General features: G+C 43.5%; 3 protein-coding genes across 5 annotated transcripts; all 3 read left to right on the top strand.

Annotated features, from left to right (window-relative positions):
• The first annotated feature begins 1,991 nt into the window (after positions 1–1,991).
• Positions 1,992–7,394, top strand: LOC4340309 (RAF-like serine/threonine-protein kinase PRAF). 2 transcript variants are annotated; one of them, XR_001546953.3, is made up of 9 exons: positions 1,992–5,031; positions 5,156–5,307; positions 5,391–5,462; positions 5,556–5,708; positions 5,845–5,947; positions 6,025–6,172; positions 6,565–6,687; positions 6,809–6,896; positions 6,986–7,394. XR_001546953.3 is itself a non-coding variant. In XM_015788360.3 (9 exons), the coding sequence occupies exons 1-9, from the start codon at positions 2,289–2,291 to the stop codon at positions 7,162–7,164; spliced, it is 3,822 nt and encodes a 1,273-aa protein (XP_015643846.1). In that variant the 5' UTR covers positions 1,992–2,288; the 3' UTR covers positions 7,165–7,394. The 2 variants fall into 2 exon arrangements, 1 of the variants encoding a protein (XP_015643846.1); XM_015788360.3 differs by having other exon boundaries at positions 5,784–5,947.
• A 2,380-nt stretch (positions 7,395–9,774) lies between these two features.
• Positions 9,775–13,193, top strand: LOC4340310 (uncharacterized). 2 transcript variants are annotated; one of them, XM_015786213.3, is made up of 5 exons: positions 9,775–10,572; positions 11,375–11,724; positions 12,293–12,468; positions 12,628–12,694; positions 12,781–13,193. In XM_015786213.3, exons 1-5 carry the CDS (start codon positions 9,924–9,926, stop codon positions 12,817–12,819), a joined length of 1,281 nt encoding a protein of 426 aa, XP_015641699.1. In that variant the 5' UTR covers positions 9,775–9,923; the 3' UTR covers positions 12,820–13,193. The 2 variants fall into 2 exon arrangements, 1 of the variants encoding a protein (XP_015641699.1); XR_001546486.3 differs by lacking the exon at positions 12,293–12,468.
• Positions 13,194–13,696: 503 nt separating this feature from the next.
• Positions 13,697–16,435, top strand: LOC4340311 (uncharacterized). The gene is made up of 8 exons (XM_015786060.3): positions 13,697–13,947; positions 14,052–14,160; positions 14,300–14,426; positions 14,554–14,605; positions 14,699–14,845; positions 14,924–15,035; positions 15,310–15,436; positions 15,526–16,435. The coding sequence occupies exons 1-8, from the start codon at positions 13,735–13,737 to the stop codon at positions 15,974–15,976; spliced, it is 1,338 nt and encodes a 445-aa protein (XP_015641546.1). The 5' UTR covers positions 13,697–13,734; the 3' UTR covers positions 15,977–16,435.
• The last annotated feature ends 1,928 nt before the right edge of the window (positions 16,436–18,363 follow it).

The raw sequence follows: 18,363 nt of genomic DNA on the forward strand, positions 1-18,363 counted from the left end.
GCATTACATAATCTCCAAGATTTTTTTTAAGGAATAGATTAACCGTTTTTTCTTACCACACAAATCCACTAGGATGGGTTAGGATGGGTTTTGTTTATTTTGACACCTAAAAATGCAAAAATCAATTTTTGAAAAAAACTGCAAGAATTGATTTATAATAAGCACTCTTATCAATAAATTAGGTTAGGTATTGTGCGGTTACCTAAAGATACATGCTCAACGTAGATGCAGGGAGTAGAAAGGCTGATCCAAATTTATTGCTGCAGCTATACATTCAATGTAGAAGAATTTGAATTTTAGAATCGAAGGTTCATAATATAAGACTTCTCGGCTCTTATCCATTTTTCGAATTTTTTTAGAATGAATACATGATTCAATTTGGCAGACAGAGTAGTAAAGATTCATCGAAAACTTACAGCAGCTTGCCAAACAAAGGCTAATAGAAAAAAGAGTACATATATGACAGCATAAAATCCACGATTGGGTTGAAAATAGCGGCGGCAGTCGGACGCGACGACAATGGGACGGCGGTGGTCGGGCGCGACAACGACGGAACTGGAGGGAGAAGAGTAGCACGGGTAGAGAAGGGCTGGAGATGGGATAGCCAGCCTAGGAGGCTGGCCAATATTGGCCAGTGGGTGGACTTGGATGGAGAGGCAATTAGCTTGAAGAGTTGAATAGAGAGTCTGTTGGAGAAGTGTTTTTGGTTTATTTGCCAAATTTTTAGCTTGGAGAGCTGAGTAGAGAAGCTGTTGGAGATGCTCTAAGTGGCAGGGTATCACCTGTGGATGCATTTCGGTTGTTGTGCGTACTATTTGCTTCTCACTTGAAGACAGGAGAGTGTGGGCAAACTGGAGAAGATAGGCCAGCCTAACTACTACTTCCTCCGTCTTAAAAAGAATTAATCTAGGAGAGGATGTGATCCCTCCTAGGTTAGTGTATGTGGGCACCCCTATGTCCACAGTCCATATATATTGTCTTAGGAGGGGTTACACCCTCCTAGATTGATTTTTTTTGGACGAAGGGAGTAGACAATTTCAGAAGCACGGATTTCGTCATGTTTGAGCTTTCAAGATCTCCAAAGTATTGATGGAGATCACGGCCATTCGCGCCGATGTACTGTACGTATACATGTGTGGAGTAAGAAATTTGGAGTGTCAGAGACCAAAAGACTACACAATGATGCATTCATTGCCGGTGCTTTTGTTTTATAATCTATAGTAACAAAACAGCATCATCTTCCTCTCCATGGAGTAGAATACACGAATAACGCGATCCTTTTTTTCTCATCCACATCTCTCCATTCTTTACTCCAACATGGCCATAGCATGTCGGCCCACGAGAGACTGGGAACAAAGAAAAGTCAACACAACCATACCATACCCCGGGCCACGTGGACAACACCACCACCCAAAGTACTAAAGCCCCTACTGACCCCACCCCTGGTGGGCCCCACCATGTCAGCATCTCAGCAATAGCAGTAGCACTAGATATTTCCAGATCTAAAATTCCCCGGGATAACGAGATCCGACGGTCGGATGGACGCCCACGTCACCGAGCCTAATTAAGCATAATTAGGCCCCGCTCGGTGTTTGGATCCAGGACTTAAGTTTAGTCTATTTATTTAGACACTTATTTAGAGTATTAAATATAGACTATTTATAAAACTATTATATAAATGAAAGCTAATTTAAGAGACAAATTTTTTAAGCCTAATTAATCTATAATTATAAAATATTTATTATAGTATCATATAGGCTAATAATGAATTAATTAGATTTAATAGATTCGTATCGTGAATTAATTAAAAATTATAAATGAGTTTATTAATAATATACGTTTAATATTTATAATTAATGTCAAACACCTGATATTATAGGTCAATCTAAACAGGGTCGAAACGTCACTCGCTCCGATCTAATCGCGGTGCTTGACTCGTCTCGTCTCGGCTCGAATATAAAGGCAGCGGCGCCACGCCACGCACGCGCCCCGTGCTCTCTCCAACGGCGCACAGCGAGCGAAACCCCGCGCATTGGACGCGAATCCGCACCGAGCAGGAGGAGGAGGAGGAATTCCGAACTTATCCCCCCACCTCCACCACCACAACCGCCGCCCACCGCCGATTCCCAAATTCCCCGCGCCGCCGCCACCGCCGCCGCCGCCGGAGGAATTTGTTGCTGCTGCTGTTGTTTTGGCGAGTCCTGGAGGTGGTGGCGCAGTGGTGCGGTGTGGTGAGTTTGGTTGTGTTGGTGGTGGTGGCTTGCGTGGTGAGGCTGAGCCCTAGGGCGATGGCGGGGAGCAGGGGGGTGGGGATGGGAGTGGGGGATCCGAGTAGCCCGAGCGCGAGGGCTGGGGCGGCGGCGGAGGAGGAGGCGGGGGCGGGGAAGGTGAAGCTGCTGTGCAGCTTCGGGGGGCGGATCGCGCCGAGGCAAGGGGACGGGGCGCTGCGCTACGTCGGCGGGCAGATGCGGCTCATCTCCGTGCCGCGCGTCGCCTCGTTCGGGGAGCTCATGAGGAAGGTGGAGGCGGTGGACGACGCGGGGGGAGCCGGCGGCGGCGGCGGCGGCGGGGTGCTCGTCAAGTACCAGCTCCCCGGTGAGGACCTCGACTCGCTCATCTCCGTGTCCTGCACGGAGGACTACGAGAACATGATGGAGGAGTACGAGAAGCTGGCCGCCGCCGCGCCCGACGGCTCCGCCAAGCTCCGGGTGTTCCTCTTCCCGGCCTCCGGGAGCGAGGCGGCCGCCGCGGGGGCGTCCGGCTCCGGGTCGCACCTCGCTGCCGCCGTCGACGAGTCGGGGCAGCGCTACATCGACGCCATCAACTGCGTCTCCGCGGAGTCCGTCGCGGCCATGCGGCGGAAGGAGAGCGTCGCCAGCGCTGGGTCATCGGCGCACAACTCCGAGGCCTCCGAGCACGGCGGTGCCGTCGAAGGTATGTCGCCGCAGGCTGCCGTGCCGCCGCCTTCGCTTCCGCCGGAATATCTGTATTCAGGTGGGAACAAATACCATGGCGCCTTCCCGGACTCCTTGGGATTCAGTGCCGTGACAGCTTCATCTCCGGCGATGGGTATCCAGGCACAAAATCATATCATGGTTAGAACAGAGCCATTGCCGCCGCAGCCGCATCAAGTTGCCTCTTACGCGCCATCGCATCAGCCGCCACAAGTTGCTTCTTATGCGCCGCATCAACAACCACAAGTTGCCTCTTATGCACCACAGCAGCAGCAGCAGCAGCAGCAGCCTCAAGTTGCTTCATACATTCCACAGATGGCGCAGTCGTTCAGGGAGCCACAGCAAGTCCAATACATCAATGCGCAGCAATTGGGTGTGCATGGTGTGCCCCAATCTGTCAATTTTGTTCCTGTGCAAATGAGCCCATATATGCCCAGCATTCCGGTGACGAACTCCATGCCAACCTCTGCCGCTCAAGTCGGCACCATGAAGCCAGCTTCTCCAGCTTCAGAACCTGTTTTAGAGAACGTTCATAACACAAGGCCAATGCAAGCTACAGGTGATCAGAGTTACAGGGTGCTACAGCCACTGTCACAGCTTCCTCCTTTGCCTCCTGTGCATTTGCAGACTAGTGATGCACACAGATATGGCGTCCAGACAGTAATGACAAGTTCAGCGAGCACGCCGTTGGTGACAACCTCAGGTACAATTCCAATGGTGATTAGCTCGGCTACCATGCCTGCATTGAGGTATGATGATTGCACAATGTGCCAGAAAGCACTGCCTCATGCTCATTCGGACAACATGATCCAAGAGCAGGGCACTCCACATGGAGTGAACAATCCTGATGCTGCTCCAGTGTTTTACAGCCTCCATCAAGAGAATGTTACCAAACAACATATTCCAGGTGCAACCGCAGGAACTCCTGCTAATTACATAGTAGAGCCAAGATCTGAGGTCACGGCAGGGATGATGCAAACTGAACAAAACTTTGCTGCAAACAATCATGTACTCCAGCCAACATCATTTCCAGATGCTAGTGGATTGGTTCCAAACACCAGGGTTACTTCCAGACTAGCATTTGCGGGGAATCCACCACAGCCCCGTTCTGAAGATCCTGTCATGTACCAGCATCAACAGCAGAATTCTTATAGCATGCAACCATCACTGATACCAGTAAATGGAGTTATTAGCAATCCACAAGGGATAGATGCTAGTGCATTTAAGAATTCAAATAATCAGGTACCAGACCCATTTAGAGAATATGGCCATGATCTTCCCCATGATTATGTCAGAGCTATCAATGCACAGATGCAAGGAGTTCATTTGGGACCTATTGCCCCTCCAGAATCTAGTGTGCAAGGAAAGCCTGCCAGTCCACATGGTGCTATTGGTGATGGAAAACTTGAGAAGCCATCGCATGTGAATATTGGTGGTGGTTCCATCTACAAGTCTCAAGCTGGAGGTTATCATTTGGGTATTACTAATGCCTTTTCTGCACCAGCTGAGGACAATCTTGTGAGACATACTGAACAGTCATCTTCAGCTTTTGATTCACAACATCTTCATTCTGAGATAGGCCACCAGCTAAATGTGTTACAGAATGTGCCTGTCTCAAACAACCTTGGTGTACCTGCCAAACCACATATTTCTAACGAAAGATTTCTTGCAAGACCTGCTAGTGCTGGTGTTCAGGTTCCTGTTGAGCATTCTCCACTGCGACCTGCGGAAATGCTGAATCATGTGGTTTCCGCTCCCCCTAATGGCAACAGTCAAATTCCACTGCAGGCGACCGCTGGTATTGATAGTGTGGAAGCCACACGTGATCCAGCTTACACAGATTCTCTATTCTCAAATCAGGATCCTTGGAATGCAGTGGGAAATGCTTCTGTAGCGCCTCCAAGACTGAATAAGTTGGCTAAGGAGCCTGCTGTTTCTGGAGATCCATATGTGGAAGGCCATGGGCTTGCCATCAACAGTTCAAATGCTGCTACACTCTTAGAAGAAGGCAATCTTCCACTCATCCAGGACCGCACTTTTAAGGACATCTATCCTGAACCCTCTCAAATGAGCAAAGGTTTTATTCTCTTTTTCATCTTATATGATTTGGTCAGTTGTACTGTATTAACCATCTGATCATCTTAAAACTGAAACTGACTAAGCATGATTGTTTGCCCCCTTTTACTTTTGTCTTCAAAAAGGATACGGAGAAGAAACTATTAAGCGACAGTTACAAGCTGTTGCTGAGGGTGTGGCAGCATCTGTCCTTCAGTCACCTTTCCCTGAAAAACCAACCGTATTCTCTGGTGATCACACAGATAAACAAGGAGCTGTAATTGATCCAAAATTGGAGGTGGGCGGTGTTTATTTCTTTCCTTCCTGTTATAACTCTTTGTGGTTTGAGTGGTTACAAATTCCTTTCTTTGCTTTGTTCAGGATGCGGTGAACAATCAATCAGACAAAACAAGCCAAGGAGTTAAAGTTTTAGATGATATTGATAATCTTCAGGTTGGTGACAGCTGCAATCTAAAATTGTTTCATGTAAACTTTTGTTTGCAGGCAAATAGTTCACCCTTATTTTTTCACTACTGTTAATTCCAGATAATAAAGAATAGTGATCTAGAAGAATTGCGGGAACTGGGTTCTGGAACCTTTGGTACTGTTTACCATGGAAAATGGAGAGGTTCCGATGTTGCTATAAAAAGGATCAATGATCGATGCTTTGCTGGGAAGGCATCTGAGCAAGAGCGGATGGTCTGCACCTAACATACTGAATCTTTTTCATCTATTGTTAAGTTTGTCATGTTGTAAATTTGCCTGTGCTTGTAGAGAACTGATTTCTGGAATGAAGCTGACAAGCTTGCATCATTGCACCATCCGAATGTTGTAGCTTTCTATGGTGTTGTACTGGATGGACCAGGTGGATCTGTTGCAACAGTAACTGAATACATGGCTAATGGTTCTCTTCGACAAGCATTGCAAAGACATGAAAAGTATAGTAGCTGTTCAGTGCCATACTTATCACTTACCATGTTGTGATGCATATAATTCTATTTTCTTCTGCCTTCAGGATATTTGATCGGCGTAGGCGTCTCCTGATTGCAATGGATGTTGCGTTTGGTATGGAGTATTTGCATGAGAAGAACATTGTACACTTTGACCTAAAGAGTGATAATCTGCTTGTCAATCTAAGAGATCCTCAGCACCCTATATGCAAGGTGAAATCTCTTCGCTATTCGCATCACTTTTCTCTGCTTGTTTTGTAAGTGCTAAAAATTAATCAAATCAATCGTTATTCAAGTTATACTGTTATCATATGTTCTTGACAAAGAGAATAAGGTGTTTCCTTTATCAGAAAAAGAAAATGTGGTTTTATGTTACAGAAGCAATGTGTTGCTAAAGACAAAGAATCCCCAAGTGATTTGGATGTCTGAAACAAAGTTGTACTCTTAGGCACATCAGAGATGTCTTCTATTGCTGCATTTAGGGTGTAAATGAGTAGATATTTAGAGGACAGTTGGTTGTACTTATAGTGAAGACATTAAACATCTGCCTTGCGCGCAAGGCATGAATTGCTGCCATTTTGTAGTAACTGCTTCTCTTTTTGTAGGTTGGTGATTTGGGCTTGTCGAAAGTTAAATGCCAGACGCTAATATCTGGTGGGGTGCGAGGAACACTTCCTTGGATGGCCCCGGAGCTGTTGAATGGAAGCAGCAGCCTTGTTTCTGAAAAGGTTTGCCAGTGACCACACCCACATTCCTTGCGCCGCCACTTGACATGCGCTCTCTTTTCCAAAGTCACCTTTCATATGCTTTGCCTTTTTTTGACTGAAACTTCATATGCTTTTCTTGCAGGTCGATGTTTTCTCCTTCGGAATTGTAATGTGGGAGCTGCTCACTGGTGAAGAGCCTTATGCCGAATTGCATTATGGCGCCATCATAGGTACGCATGCTACTTCTTTACATAATCCACATCCCTTAATTAAATCCAATGCCATTCTTGTTGCTGAACTTTTCGCGTTCTACAACCAGGCGGGATTGTAAACAACACCCTGCGCCCTCCGGTGCCCGAGTCATGCGACCCTCGGTGGAGGTCACTGATGGAGCAATGCTGGTCGTCGGAACCGTCAGAAAGACCGAGCTTCACGGAGGTTGGCAAGAGGCTACGGGCCATGGCAACCCCCTCTACCAAGGCGCAACCTCAGAAATAAAATTTTTTTTTTTGCCCCCTCAACCTCCTGTTCTGCGGCCTGTCTCCTGTACAAAATCTTGGAAGGGAGCCATGGCTTGCTCTGTACTAGTCTGTACATGAATAAGGTAAAAAAGAGAAGAGAAAAAAATGGTAATGCCTATAGAGATGATGACGAATGCTTGATCCTCCCTGTGAGGTTGTGACGCTTTTCAAAAGGACGATGCATGGCAATGGTTGGCGTATTAGTTAGTTTCCTCTGTGGTAATGCTGATTTGATTATGCCTGAAGAGGACGAAGCGAAATGCAGTTTTGGACCTGCACGGCTATCGCCTCGGGCACAAAAATTAATAACGTGTCAAGCTTGAAATCAACCGAGCTAATGTCGGAGTAGTGTCAGTTAAGAGCAACATCACAAATTAACTTGCTCTACGTCGACGTAATCCAGAACGGACCATTTTTCTGGGGCCATGCAGTTTTCGATCTGTAGCTAATCTGGCAAAGTGAGACACGGCCCTAATTATGGTGACGTCTCGGCCTGGATTTGGGCACTTGATAAGAACGTGACAGTGGCCTAATTGAACTCCTGGTCACGCTAAGCTGCCAAGACGACTGGATGTTGGTGAATGGTGACACGCCGTCAGAATCAAATTGTGTGTCACGGCCGAGGAATGTGACTCGTTTGACACTGACAGATAAACCGGCTTGGCTAGTGTCCCAGTCAAGAGAGCGACCCAGGATCCAGCAACTAGTACTAGAGTTATTGGTTTACTATTACACAGCTTTCTTGTTTTGTTTGTTCCGTGGTCTTGTGACCGAGACAGCACGTCGCGGAATTAACTGTGTGTCAAACAACAATTTACTCGCTCCGTTTAACGGTATTTATCAGGTCCATTGCCAAGAGTCATAGACAGTTAGTAATATTTGATACTTCTTTATATATTCTTGATATTAGTAGAAGTCGTTTCAGACATACCTGCAAAAAACAAGGAAGTATAGATCAAATAACTTCGATTATACAACATAACACTGAAGAATATGAAACAACCTTGCTCCATTCTATGAGTCCCATTGGTTGGCCTAAGAAGCCAAAGCAAAAGCCAATTTTTAAATTTTAAATCTTGAATTTGAAGTTGATTTTAACATGTTTTCGCGTAATTTCTTTTTAGCATTGGCTTTTAAGTCGTTACGGATAAATAAATAAAAGTTTTACCTATAAATTAACTCTTATTCTCTAATAAGCCATCTTGGCTTATTAGAAAATATGAACAACCAATAAGGCTCTACGGATTATACTCTGAAGAATTCAGGTGGTGTTCTTTTCTTCTGAAGATGAAGATTAAAGTTTTTACGCAAAACGAGGTGGTATTAATGTACAATTGATTGAGTTTTAATTATTACAAACTTGAAAAATAGATTAATATGATATTTTAGAGCAACTTTCATATAGAAAGTTTTCGCACGAAATACACCGTTTAGCAGTTTGAAAAGCGTGCCACAAAAATCTTAATATTAATCCAACTCTTCTTGGAGAAAAGAACGGGACCTCAATGTTAAACTTTAGGGATTTTGTTTATCACTTCTGTTGTTAATATCTAAAATATTTTTTTAAGAAACATTTAGACGTAAAAAAACACTTTGGGTTATAACCCACAACAAAGACAAGCGTACTTCCAATGTCAGGGAATATTTAGTTCTTGTTCGGTTTGGAGGAAAACAAAGATTTGGATTTGTAAGGATTAATTCTTATAAGTACCATTTGGTTTGTAGGAATGTAAGTATAGAAAAATCAAAGAAAATTTTCCTTTCCTATAAGTTCTAGATAAAAAAACATAGATAACTTTTAATCCACTCAAACTTCTTGGAAAGTTCCTATATTGAAGTGGGCATATTTCTCTATTTTTCTATTCCTATGGTTTGAAATTCTTTCAAACTGAATAAGCTCTAAAGTGCTTAGAAGTTTTAAAACATTTTATACTTGAAATATACCACCTTCTTCGTTCTAAAATATGACAGTCCAAATATATAGACAAAATTATTATATTTTGGAACCAAAGGGAGTAGTTGAAAATGCTAAAACTATTTCCATTTGAAAAAAAAGTACTACATAAATCCCAATATCAGTACAGTCGTAGATTTCCGCGTCCAATATTTGACCGTCCTTATTTAAAAAAAATATGATTAGTATTTTTGTTGCTATAAGATGATAAAACATGAACAATACTTTATTTGTGACTAATTATTTTAATTTTTTTAAATATGACAGACGGTTAAATGTTGGACACGAAAACTCACAACTGCACTTATATTGGAACGAATGTAGTTTTGCATATGCCTACTATAAGCTAGTACTATCTCATATTCCCTTCGTCAGAACAAGTTAATCTATTACTCTATATGACTACCTATTTTTAGTATATATATATATCACATCTCGTACTCTGATATGGAGGTAGTACGTAGTAGCACAAATGCACAATCCAATCACAAAGAAAAATGCTGAACAATTGCCTTTTTTTTTTGTCTCCGGCCCATGTGAGAACAAATCTCAATTCCCCTTTGCCTCCTAGGCCCGGCCCAAAAACGTTCCACCGTTCTCGTGCACGGGGCACGGCGCGTCGCTTCGCTCCCCGGCCGACTCCTCCTCCCACCTCGCCTCTCCCCCCCGCGAAACCATCCCAAATCTCCCGCGCCGCCGCCGCCGCCGCCGCCGCGCGCGAGCGAAACCCAAACCAACTCGCCGGCAACGCAACGCCGGAAGGGAAGGGAAGGCGGCGAGCGATGCCGCGGCTGATGCCGGAGGACGCGTCCCTGCTCCTGGACCACGTGGTCGGCGACCCCTCCGTCCCCGCCGCCGCCGCCAACGCGGCGCTCGCGGCGCTCCCCTTCCCGTCCCGCCCCACCCCGCGCCTCCTCAGGGCATCCCTCCTCCGCCGCCTCGCCGCCGACCCGGTCTCCGCCGCCGCCCTCGACTCGCTCCAGCTCCTCGCCTCCCTCCCCTCCTCCCCTTCCCCCGCCGCCCCCGCCGCCGCCGCCGCCGCCGCCGCCCACCTCGCCGTCGCGGCCTACCTCGCAGTCTCCGCGCCCGACTTCGACGCCGCCGCGGGGGCCCTCTTCGGGCGCCCCGGCGGCCGCGCGCGCCGCGCGGTCGAGGAGGGTGGGGCCGCCGCGCTCGCCTCCGACGAGGCCGATGCCGTGGCCGACCAGTTCGAGGCCGCGGTGGGGAATTCGTTCTCGCAGACCGTGCTGAGGGGGCTCTGGGGCGACCGGGCCGCGGCGGAGGAGCGGGTGAGGGAGCTCCTCGCCGTCGAGTGGGCGGCGATTGGGCAGTCCCGGCTGGAGATGGCGGCGGAGAGGATTGTTGGGGATGGCGCCATTGAGACATGGAGGGCCGCAGATGAGGTCACCCGAGCCAAGTATCGCTTGCTCGGTAAGAATCTTATCGCGGCATATATTTGCGGTAGCTTGGCGCGTAAAATAACAGTATTTGTCAGCAAATAGAGATACTAGTAGTGGCTTTTAGAGTTTATTAAACTGGATGAACAAAGAACAGTAGTGTTTTTTTTATCCCAGGAGTAGCAAGGAGATAGACCTTATCTTGAAGGAGTAGTAATTCAGATGGAACTGTTATTCTGTAAAAATATGTACATTGTGCATTTAGTAATCCTTGAAGTTTCGTGCAGTTTGTTAGGTCACAATTACATTGTATGGTTGAATTATTTAGATGTTGCGGTACAAATCAGTGAGTAGAAACATGCTAGTTTGGACCTTTGCCCGCTCTATATAGCCAGTAGAGTTTGATTCTTGCTTTGTGATTTACCTGTGCTTCATTTCATGGAAGTACCATACAGGGCTTCCTTCTGCTTCTGTTAATTGAAAATAGGAACTATGGGCAAGAATTTAGAGCTCATGTTCATTTAGGTCTATAAATCTGTGTTCAAAATGTTGCCTTTGGAACTGCTATATCCTCTTACTACTAGATTATTTTATACAGCAGGCCAAGCTATGCGATTTTAATCTCTCACATAATATCTGTTCTGGTTTGCAATTTTGCATACATCATTAGTGTGGGTACATTTTACTTGAGCTGTTGTTATTTGGTGAGTAGTTGCTCCCCCTATGTTTTGGAATTTGTTTCTGCATGTCTTTGTCCATCAATCCTTTTGCTCGAGCAGTTAGCTTCAATTTTTTTAAAACGTTTTATAGCTTATTGTGCACATTGGAACCTTCAGCTGGGGAACAAAGAGCACGTGAAATTGAGGGCAAACTTGGAGAAACTATCCCTCAAGGAAATCAAATTTCGACACCAGAAGTTCATAAGGTGATGGACGCCCTTAAATCAAGCTGTGCTAACCTTCATAGTGTAGTAGAGGACCCACTTCCAGCTGCAAAGGCAGCAGCAGATGAGGTACTGGCTGCAAGGATGGATAAAGCAGTCGATCTAAATGCGGGAGAAGTTAGTAATCAGCCAACGGCTTGTGACATCGCTGGTCCAAGTGCTCCTGCGGACAATTTGGATGCTCCAAGGAAAGGCACAGCAGCCAGCCTTATGGATTGGAATCCAACAGCAAGGACGTTTCAGGTGAGCTTTCTTCATGTATTTGTCATTATTTGCCTTTTTGAGAATGGTCCATGTTTCACTCTTTTTGATTGATTTTGTGATAATTGTTGCGCATCTTGATTACCCCTTTTTACTAGAAAGTATACTCAGTGTCCTTCAATGCCACAATTCATAACACCCATGGTTTTCTGAATATAAACTGTTCTCGATGTCTCTGCTTTTAAGCCTTTTGTTTTTCTGCTTTGTGATAGTCTGGAGGACTCGTGCTTTCTTGTAGAAGCTGCTTTATAACAAACATGTAGGATCTGGAATTTATTCATCCTATATTGCATGCATGAGTACTGAAATTAGATTGATGAATCCTTTAGATCCTTAATATACTTTTCTAGAATATAGTGTTTCTGGTTTCTCCATGGAGACAAGACTAGCCGATTGCATATCAAGAAGTAAAATTTATTATAAATTAGAATTAACATCGACTTAGTGTTGTAGACATTATAAAGCTTTCTGTTAGTATGTAGATAGCTTTGTAGCATAACTCAAAAGCATTAGATTTTGGACATGTTGCTCAAAAGGCGCTTGTTTGCAGTGGGAGGACTCACCTGATCCTGACGGCTCACGTTCACCGATACATAGACCGCAGTTGCCTAGCCCAAGGAGAACAACATTTTCTCCTCTGCAACCGGCAGATAACAAAGCGAAGCGTAGAAAGGCAAGGAAGTGGTGCGCGTTAGAAGAGGAAACATTAAGAAAGGGTGTCGAACAGTATGTTCTTTTTGTCTTGCTGTTGTAATCTGTTGTTAGTTTGGTATAACTTTCTTGTTCTACATATTGCCGTTTGGATTGCCTCTATACACACAATTTCTGCAACTGTTATATTGTGCTAACCATTTCTATGCGCGTGGTTTTTCTTTTCATGTGAAGGTATGGTAACGGCAATTGGAAAGATATTTTAACCAACAATCCTGATGTTTTTATTGGTCGAAAAGCGGTGAGCATCTGGATATCAGTATATCATATTAAGTCCCTTTTTTTAAATGTTTTTTTCATAAAGTAATTGCCTGTTGTATCTTGTAGATGGACTTGAAAGATAAGTGGAGAAACATGATGAGGTAGGGATCAATGACAAGGCACCAGAGAGAGTTCTCTTTCATTCTAGCTGAAGAACCTTTAAGAAGCCCTAGGGCATATAATTCTGGTGGTTCGATACGCTGAAGCACCAAGCCCTTCTACTGCTGAAGACTGAGGAGCAGTTGGGTTTGATGCATTTCTTTTTGTGCTCCACCGACATATCCCCAGTAGATTCGGGCGAGAATTCGTCAGATTAGTACCAGATGCTTACAAGTCATGGTTTTAAGCCCCCCTTGTAATTTGGAACAGATTCTGAATTTCTGGTGCTGTATGTATTCATTCAGTGAGAATCTGTATCCAGCTTTTGCTGTCTATATTATCCCTACTGTCGTAATTAATCATCAATGCTCGCTTGTTCATTTTGCCACTACCAGAATGCTAAACCTGGTACATTGACCATGCTGGTTGTGAAGGTTCATAAACAAAGGTGATTAGGTGAAGCATTTCTTTTCGTAATCTCATGCCACTAGAAATTAGAGACGAGTATACTCCCTCCGTTTCATATAAATCATTTTGACTTTTTTTCTAATTTATTTTTTTTAGTTTTGACCAAACTTGTAGAAAAACATATTAACAATTCCAACACAACACAAACATACTATCAAAATATATTCAAACTATATTTAATGAAACTAACTTGGTGTTGCAGATGTTACTGAATTTTTTATAAACTTGGTCAAAATTTAAGAAGTTTGGTTAAAAAAAAAACGGAGGAGCAGTAGCACAGTGTTGTATGCAGATAGGGTTAAGCGAGACGGGCCTCCGGCCCACATGCTACATGGGCCATGGGCCTCAAGCCATTCGGCCCAGCAGAATCCCTCGCCGCGGCATCCTCTCCCCACGGCAGTGGCCGTGGCTCAGTAGGCCGCCGCTTTCTTCTCCACCACCGACGGAGACGCCATGCCGCCGCCGCCGTCTTCCCTGCCTCCCCGCGTCCTCCCCAACCTTGTCTCATGCTCCAGGAGAGCCGTGACATCGGCTGCCACCGCAGCAGCCGCAGCCTACTCGACAGCCGCCGCCGCGGGGGGCGGCGGCGGCGGCGGCCGCCCTCTCCGCTACGCCGTCCTCGGCGCCGGGTTCGCGGGGCTCTCCGTCGCTTGGCACCTCCTCAAGGTCCTCCTCCCTTCTCCTATCCTCATCCTCTGCTTCAGACGAGTTACCTGCCACTGGAATCACCTCCTGAGCCGACGCCTTCGAAAATTTCTGATTGATTCCAGTATAGCCCCAAGGGTTCCCGCGTGCGCGTCGACATCTACGACGAGAGCGGCATCGGCGGTGGCGCATCGGGCGTTTCCGGGGGGCTTCTCCACCCGTACTCACCTAAAGGTCTCCCATCTCCATCACCTGAAGCATTGCAAATTATGATTTCACCAACTTATTATGCAACTACCAGTTGAGCCATTTAGTTCCAGCTTATAATTAGTGTGAATGCGTGATGCGCAAATCGAATTCTCGTTAACCGCAGTGAAGCTTCTATGGAAGGGTGCTGAATTCTGGAAAGAGTGTATGGATCTGCTGCGTTGCGCGGAGCAAGCGAATGGAGCCGCTGGGGCAGATGGAGCTAGCCAAGATGAGACCCTTATCTGGAGAAGGCAATTCCTTGTTCTTTGTAGATAGACTTGTTATGGATTTACTTATTGCTTCTGTTTGGCATGTCTTTTGTGGGCTGCTGTATTTGTGTGTGCACATTATGAGAAGTGGTTTAACTGAACTGAGCAGGGGAATTATACGGCCGCCTACAAGCGAGAAAACTGCTGACATATTGCTGGAGGTACTGCTGAATTAAGATTGTGCTGATATGCTCAGGTGCTTCCTTTTTTGTTTCTGGTGTACGATCTTGACTGCTTCGACCTATCCAAGTTAGAATGCTCAGAGTTCCCTCCAGAGTTGCAGCCTTCAAGTTCTTGATTCAGACGAGGCACAGTGTCTGATCCCTGGGTTATGTGTTCCGTTGAACTTTGCAGTTTACATGCCATTAGCGCTGAACATCAACCCTAAGAAATATTTACAGGTGGTGTGCTCCTTCACGCTATCTCGTTGTCAATGATTTGTCATCTATTCTTGATACCCATTCTTGGGGGCTCTGCAGGCTTTGTTCTTCGCATGCCAAAATATGTCTGATGAAGCATCATTATCATCCAGCGAACAGAAAGAGTGCAAGCTGTACAACGAACACGTCGATGATCTACAGCAATTGGCAGGTAAATTCTCGCTCAATCACCTGATTGAGCAAGGACAAACATGGACCTTGTTATACCATGCTTTCAATTTTGGCTTTTCCATTAACATTAAACTGAAAGTGCACACAGTGTCTACTCCTGAAGCAAAAGCAAAGATTTGTTCTTGTCAATTTACAATTGTTAATTTCAGAGACCTCTGTTAAGAAAAATGTTAAAATGCAACACTTGTATGGTTCACTGAAGCTGCTTCAGTATGGACTTCTTCTAACCTAAAGATCCTATCAAACATCTGCAGGTGATTATGATTCAGTAATTATCTGCCTTGGTGCTAGAGCTAGCTCACTTCCAGAACTCACAAATAAGCTACCTCTTAGAACATGCCGAGGAGTTATAGCTGAATTCCAGTTGCCATCAGATACAATGTAAGGGAAATTCTTTGTGTTTAAGAATTGAACTTAAGTCATTACAGCATCAACTGGGATTATCTAATTGGTGTGTTTCATTCCTGCAGAGAAACATATGGCAGTCAAAGTCCTTCAATCTTATCTGATGCTTGGCTGGCATTCCAAGGTCCTCGTACCGTTTCCATTGGGTCGACTTGGCAGTGGAAGTCAGAAAACTATTCTTCATCTGTATCTGATGATGAAGCTCTCAATGCAATGGAAGAGCTGCTCCCAAAAGCCTCTGCTGTTTATCCAGGAATAACTAAATGGAAATTTGTACAAGCAAGGGCTGGGATAAGAGCAATGCCTCCACTGACAGCCAACGGATCATTGCCGCTGTTGGGTTGTTTGAATGATGTGATAGGCAAGAGGAGCAACTGTAGTTTTTGGCTAGTTGGTGGCCTTGGTGCCAGGGGTCTTCTGTTCCATGGTTTGGCTGGAAAGCTTACTGCCAAGGCTGTAATTTCCTGCGACGAAAACCTAATACCTCCTGAATTCACTTGCTGGAAAGAACCTTAGAACTTCAAATGAGCAAAGGAACTTGGAGGATGGTGGTAGTCGAACTGATCCTTAAGTGCTATCCTGTTCCTGTTTTGGAATGTCAGATAAAGTGCTACAGCATATCGAAATATGAAGCTAATCTGGGTCAATCCACATGGCATGAGCTATAACGTAGGAAACAAAGAATTCAGTGGAGTAGCGATGCCTTCCGTAGGACTTCCAGTGAGCGTCTCAAATGCCTGGATATCTTCAGACGCCATCTCCCAATTAGCAGCTTATCTCTCATTCCAGGAAACATAGTTCAGGCCTACTAATCTTCTCCTGACATCTTAGATTTTTAGTACTGTAGTTGAATACTAGTATTTGAATGTTGTGACTTCGTCGTTATTTTTCCGGCCATCAATTTGTACTCTTACAAAGAATTCGAATCTCTTCTGTAAACTTCAGGGAATGAAGGGCCTGTTTACTTTGAAGCCATTTTCAACCTTACCAAATTTTGGTAAATTTACCAAAAAAGTGGCTACATTTAGTTTGCTACCAAGAGCCTGTTCACTTTGATGCCATTTTCAACCTTACCAAATTTTGGTAAAGTTGCCAAAAAAGTGGCTACATTTAGTTTGCTGCCAAATTTTGGTAACTATATAAGAAATCCTACCAAAATTTTGGCAAGTTACCAAAATTTTGGCACATTTGCTAAAATTGCCAAAATTTGGTAAGGTTTTTTTAGCATCAAAGTGAACAGGCTCCAAATTTTGGTAACTATATAAGAAATTCTACCAAAATTTTGGCAACTATGCCAATGACAAAATTTGGTAAGGTTTTTTTTTTGCATCAAAGTGAACAGGCCCGAAGTTGTGAGTTTTGCATGTAACATATTGCCCATGTCGCAAACTCTGTTCATTTTCAATAAACCCTGTATTTTTTTAGTCGATGAAGCCATGAAGTCACATTGCTGGTAAGATATACTACCTCCGTTTTTTAATAGATGACGCCGTTGACTTTTTTTCACATGTTTGATCATTCGTCTATTCAAAAAATTTACGTAATTATAATTTACTAGAAAAAATGCCCGTGCGTTGCATCGGGAAAACTAATTGTTTAGTTTCATGACCTCTTGCATGCGTAGTATTTTGATATCATGGATCATGATGTTGACCCACATGGCAAGCTATCTCCTAGCGCTTGCTTCACTTAATTGCAAATATCTCTTCGAACTAATAAATGGTGTGTTACTAAAGCTGAATATGATTTATCATGTGAGGAGAAACATAATATCAATTCAAATTTGTTAATGATAACACTAATATGAAGATAACCAAGGATCCACCTAGGCATTGAGAAAGACAAGCCACCAGATCTGTATTCCAATTCGATCAGGATTGCATTGTAGCCAATCATAAATCTAATTTGATCATACATATTTAAAAAGTAATGTATGCTATTATATGTATACCTTTAAAAAAATTGCATTAGAATTTTCATCAAATTAGGTTCCTTCAAATTGTAAGAACTATTCTTTGTGTTATCGATGATAAAATGCTAGGTTTTTTTTTATAAAAAAGATGATAATGTATAGAAAAATATAGTAGAAAATTATATATATATATATATATATATATATATATATATATATATATATATATATATATATATATATATATGTATGTATGTATGTATGCCGGTTTAACATGAATTTCATCCTGACATTTGAAAGATATTCCTTATGTTATCAATGAAAAAAAAATACAAAGTTGGTGATAAAACGTAAAACAACACAGTAGGAAATTACATATATTACTGGTTTCATATTAATTGCAATCACATGGACGTACTTTTCCAAATGAATTAATAAGAGGAGGTGGTAAAAAAACACAGTGGGAAATTAAAAATATTGCTGGTTTAATATTAATTTTAAACATATGGATGTACTTTAAAAAAATATAATCAAGCTTAGAAGAGAGAAAAAACACTACAAGATAATTGAGCTATTGCCACCAAATTATTACAACAAAAAATAATTCGTAGCAATATATTGCACTATTGCAATGATAATTTTTCTGTGGCAAATAATTATATTTTATTGCAATGATCTACAATCGTTGTTTTATTTAGTACTTTTGTTGCAATAGAAAGTAAGATGTCGCCACAAAAAATCGTACTGTTACAAAAAACATGTTCTATCGCCATAATTTTAATTTTTGTGGCAATTTACATAGTACTTGGTACTTTTCACTATTTTTTGTTGCCACGATCAACAAATTCGTTACAATAAAAAATTATCGTCTCATAATTTAACTTAATTTTTTTCATATGGACAAGGATTGAGACAAATTTTATGTGGAAATTATAGCTTTCAACGATATCTACAATTTTGTAGGTGATAAGTTTTTCATTTGAAATCTTTT

This window comes from Oryza sativa, chromosome 6 (genome assembly GCF_034140825.1).
Source record: "Oryza sativa Japonica Group chromosome 6, ASM3414082v1".
NCBI classification, from domain to species: Eukaryota; Viridiplantae; Streptophyta; class Magnoliopsida; order Poales; family Poaceae; genus Oryza; species Oryza sativa.

Excerpts from the sequence above, each read along its gene's own strand:
- LOC4340309 (XM_015788360.3), top strand. The coding sequence starts at position 2,289 with ATGGCGGGGAGCAGGGGGGTGGGGATGGGAGTGGGGGATCCGAGTAGC. Across the intron at positions 5,032-5,155 it reads ACCCTCTCAAATGAGCAAAG|GATACGGAGAAGAAACTATT; the intron begins GTTTTATTCTCT and ends GTCTTCAAAAAG. Across the intron at positions 6,688-6,808 it reads GCAGCCTTGTTTCTGAAAAG|GTCGATGTTTTCTCCTTCGG; the intron begins GTTTGCCAGTGA and ends CTTTTCTTGCAG.
- LOC4340311 (XM_015786060.3), top strand. The coding sequence starts at position 13,735 with ATGCCGCCGCCGCCGTCTTCCCTGCCTCCCCGCGTCCTCCCCAACCTT. Across the intron at positions 13,948-14,051 it reads TCGCTTGGCACCTCCTCAAG|TATAGCCCCAAGGGTTCCCG; the intron begins GTCCTCCTCCCT and ends GATTGATTCCAG. Across the intron at positions 14,606-14,698 it reads CTGCTGACATATTGCTGGAG|AATGCTCAGAGTTCCCTCCA; the intron begins GTACTGCTGAAT and ends TATCCAAGTTAG.
- LOC4340310 (XM_015786213.3), top strand. The coding sequence starts at position 9,924 with ATGCCGCGGCTGATGCCGGAGGACGCGTCCCTGCTCCTGGACCACGTG. Across the intron at positions 11,725-12,292 it reads CAACAGCAAGGACGTTTCAG|TGGGAGGACTCACCTGATCC; the intron begins GTGAGCTTTCTT and ends GCTTGTTTGCAG. Across the intron at positions 12,469-12,627 it reads TTAAGAAAGGGTGTCGAACA|GTATGGTAACGGCAATTGGA; the intron begins GTATGTTCTTTT and ends TTTCATGTGAAG.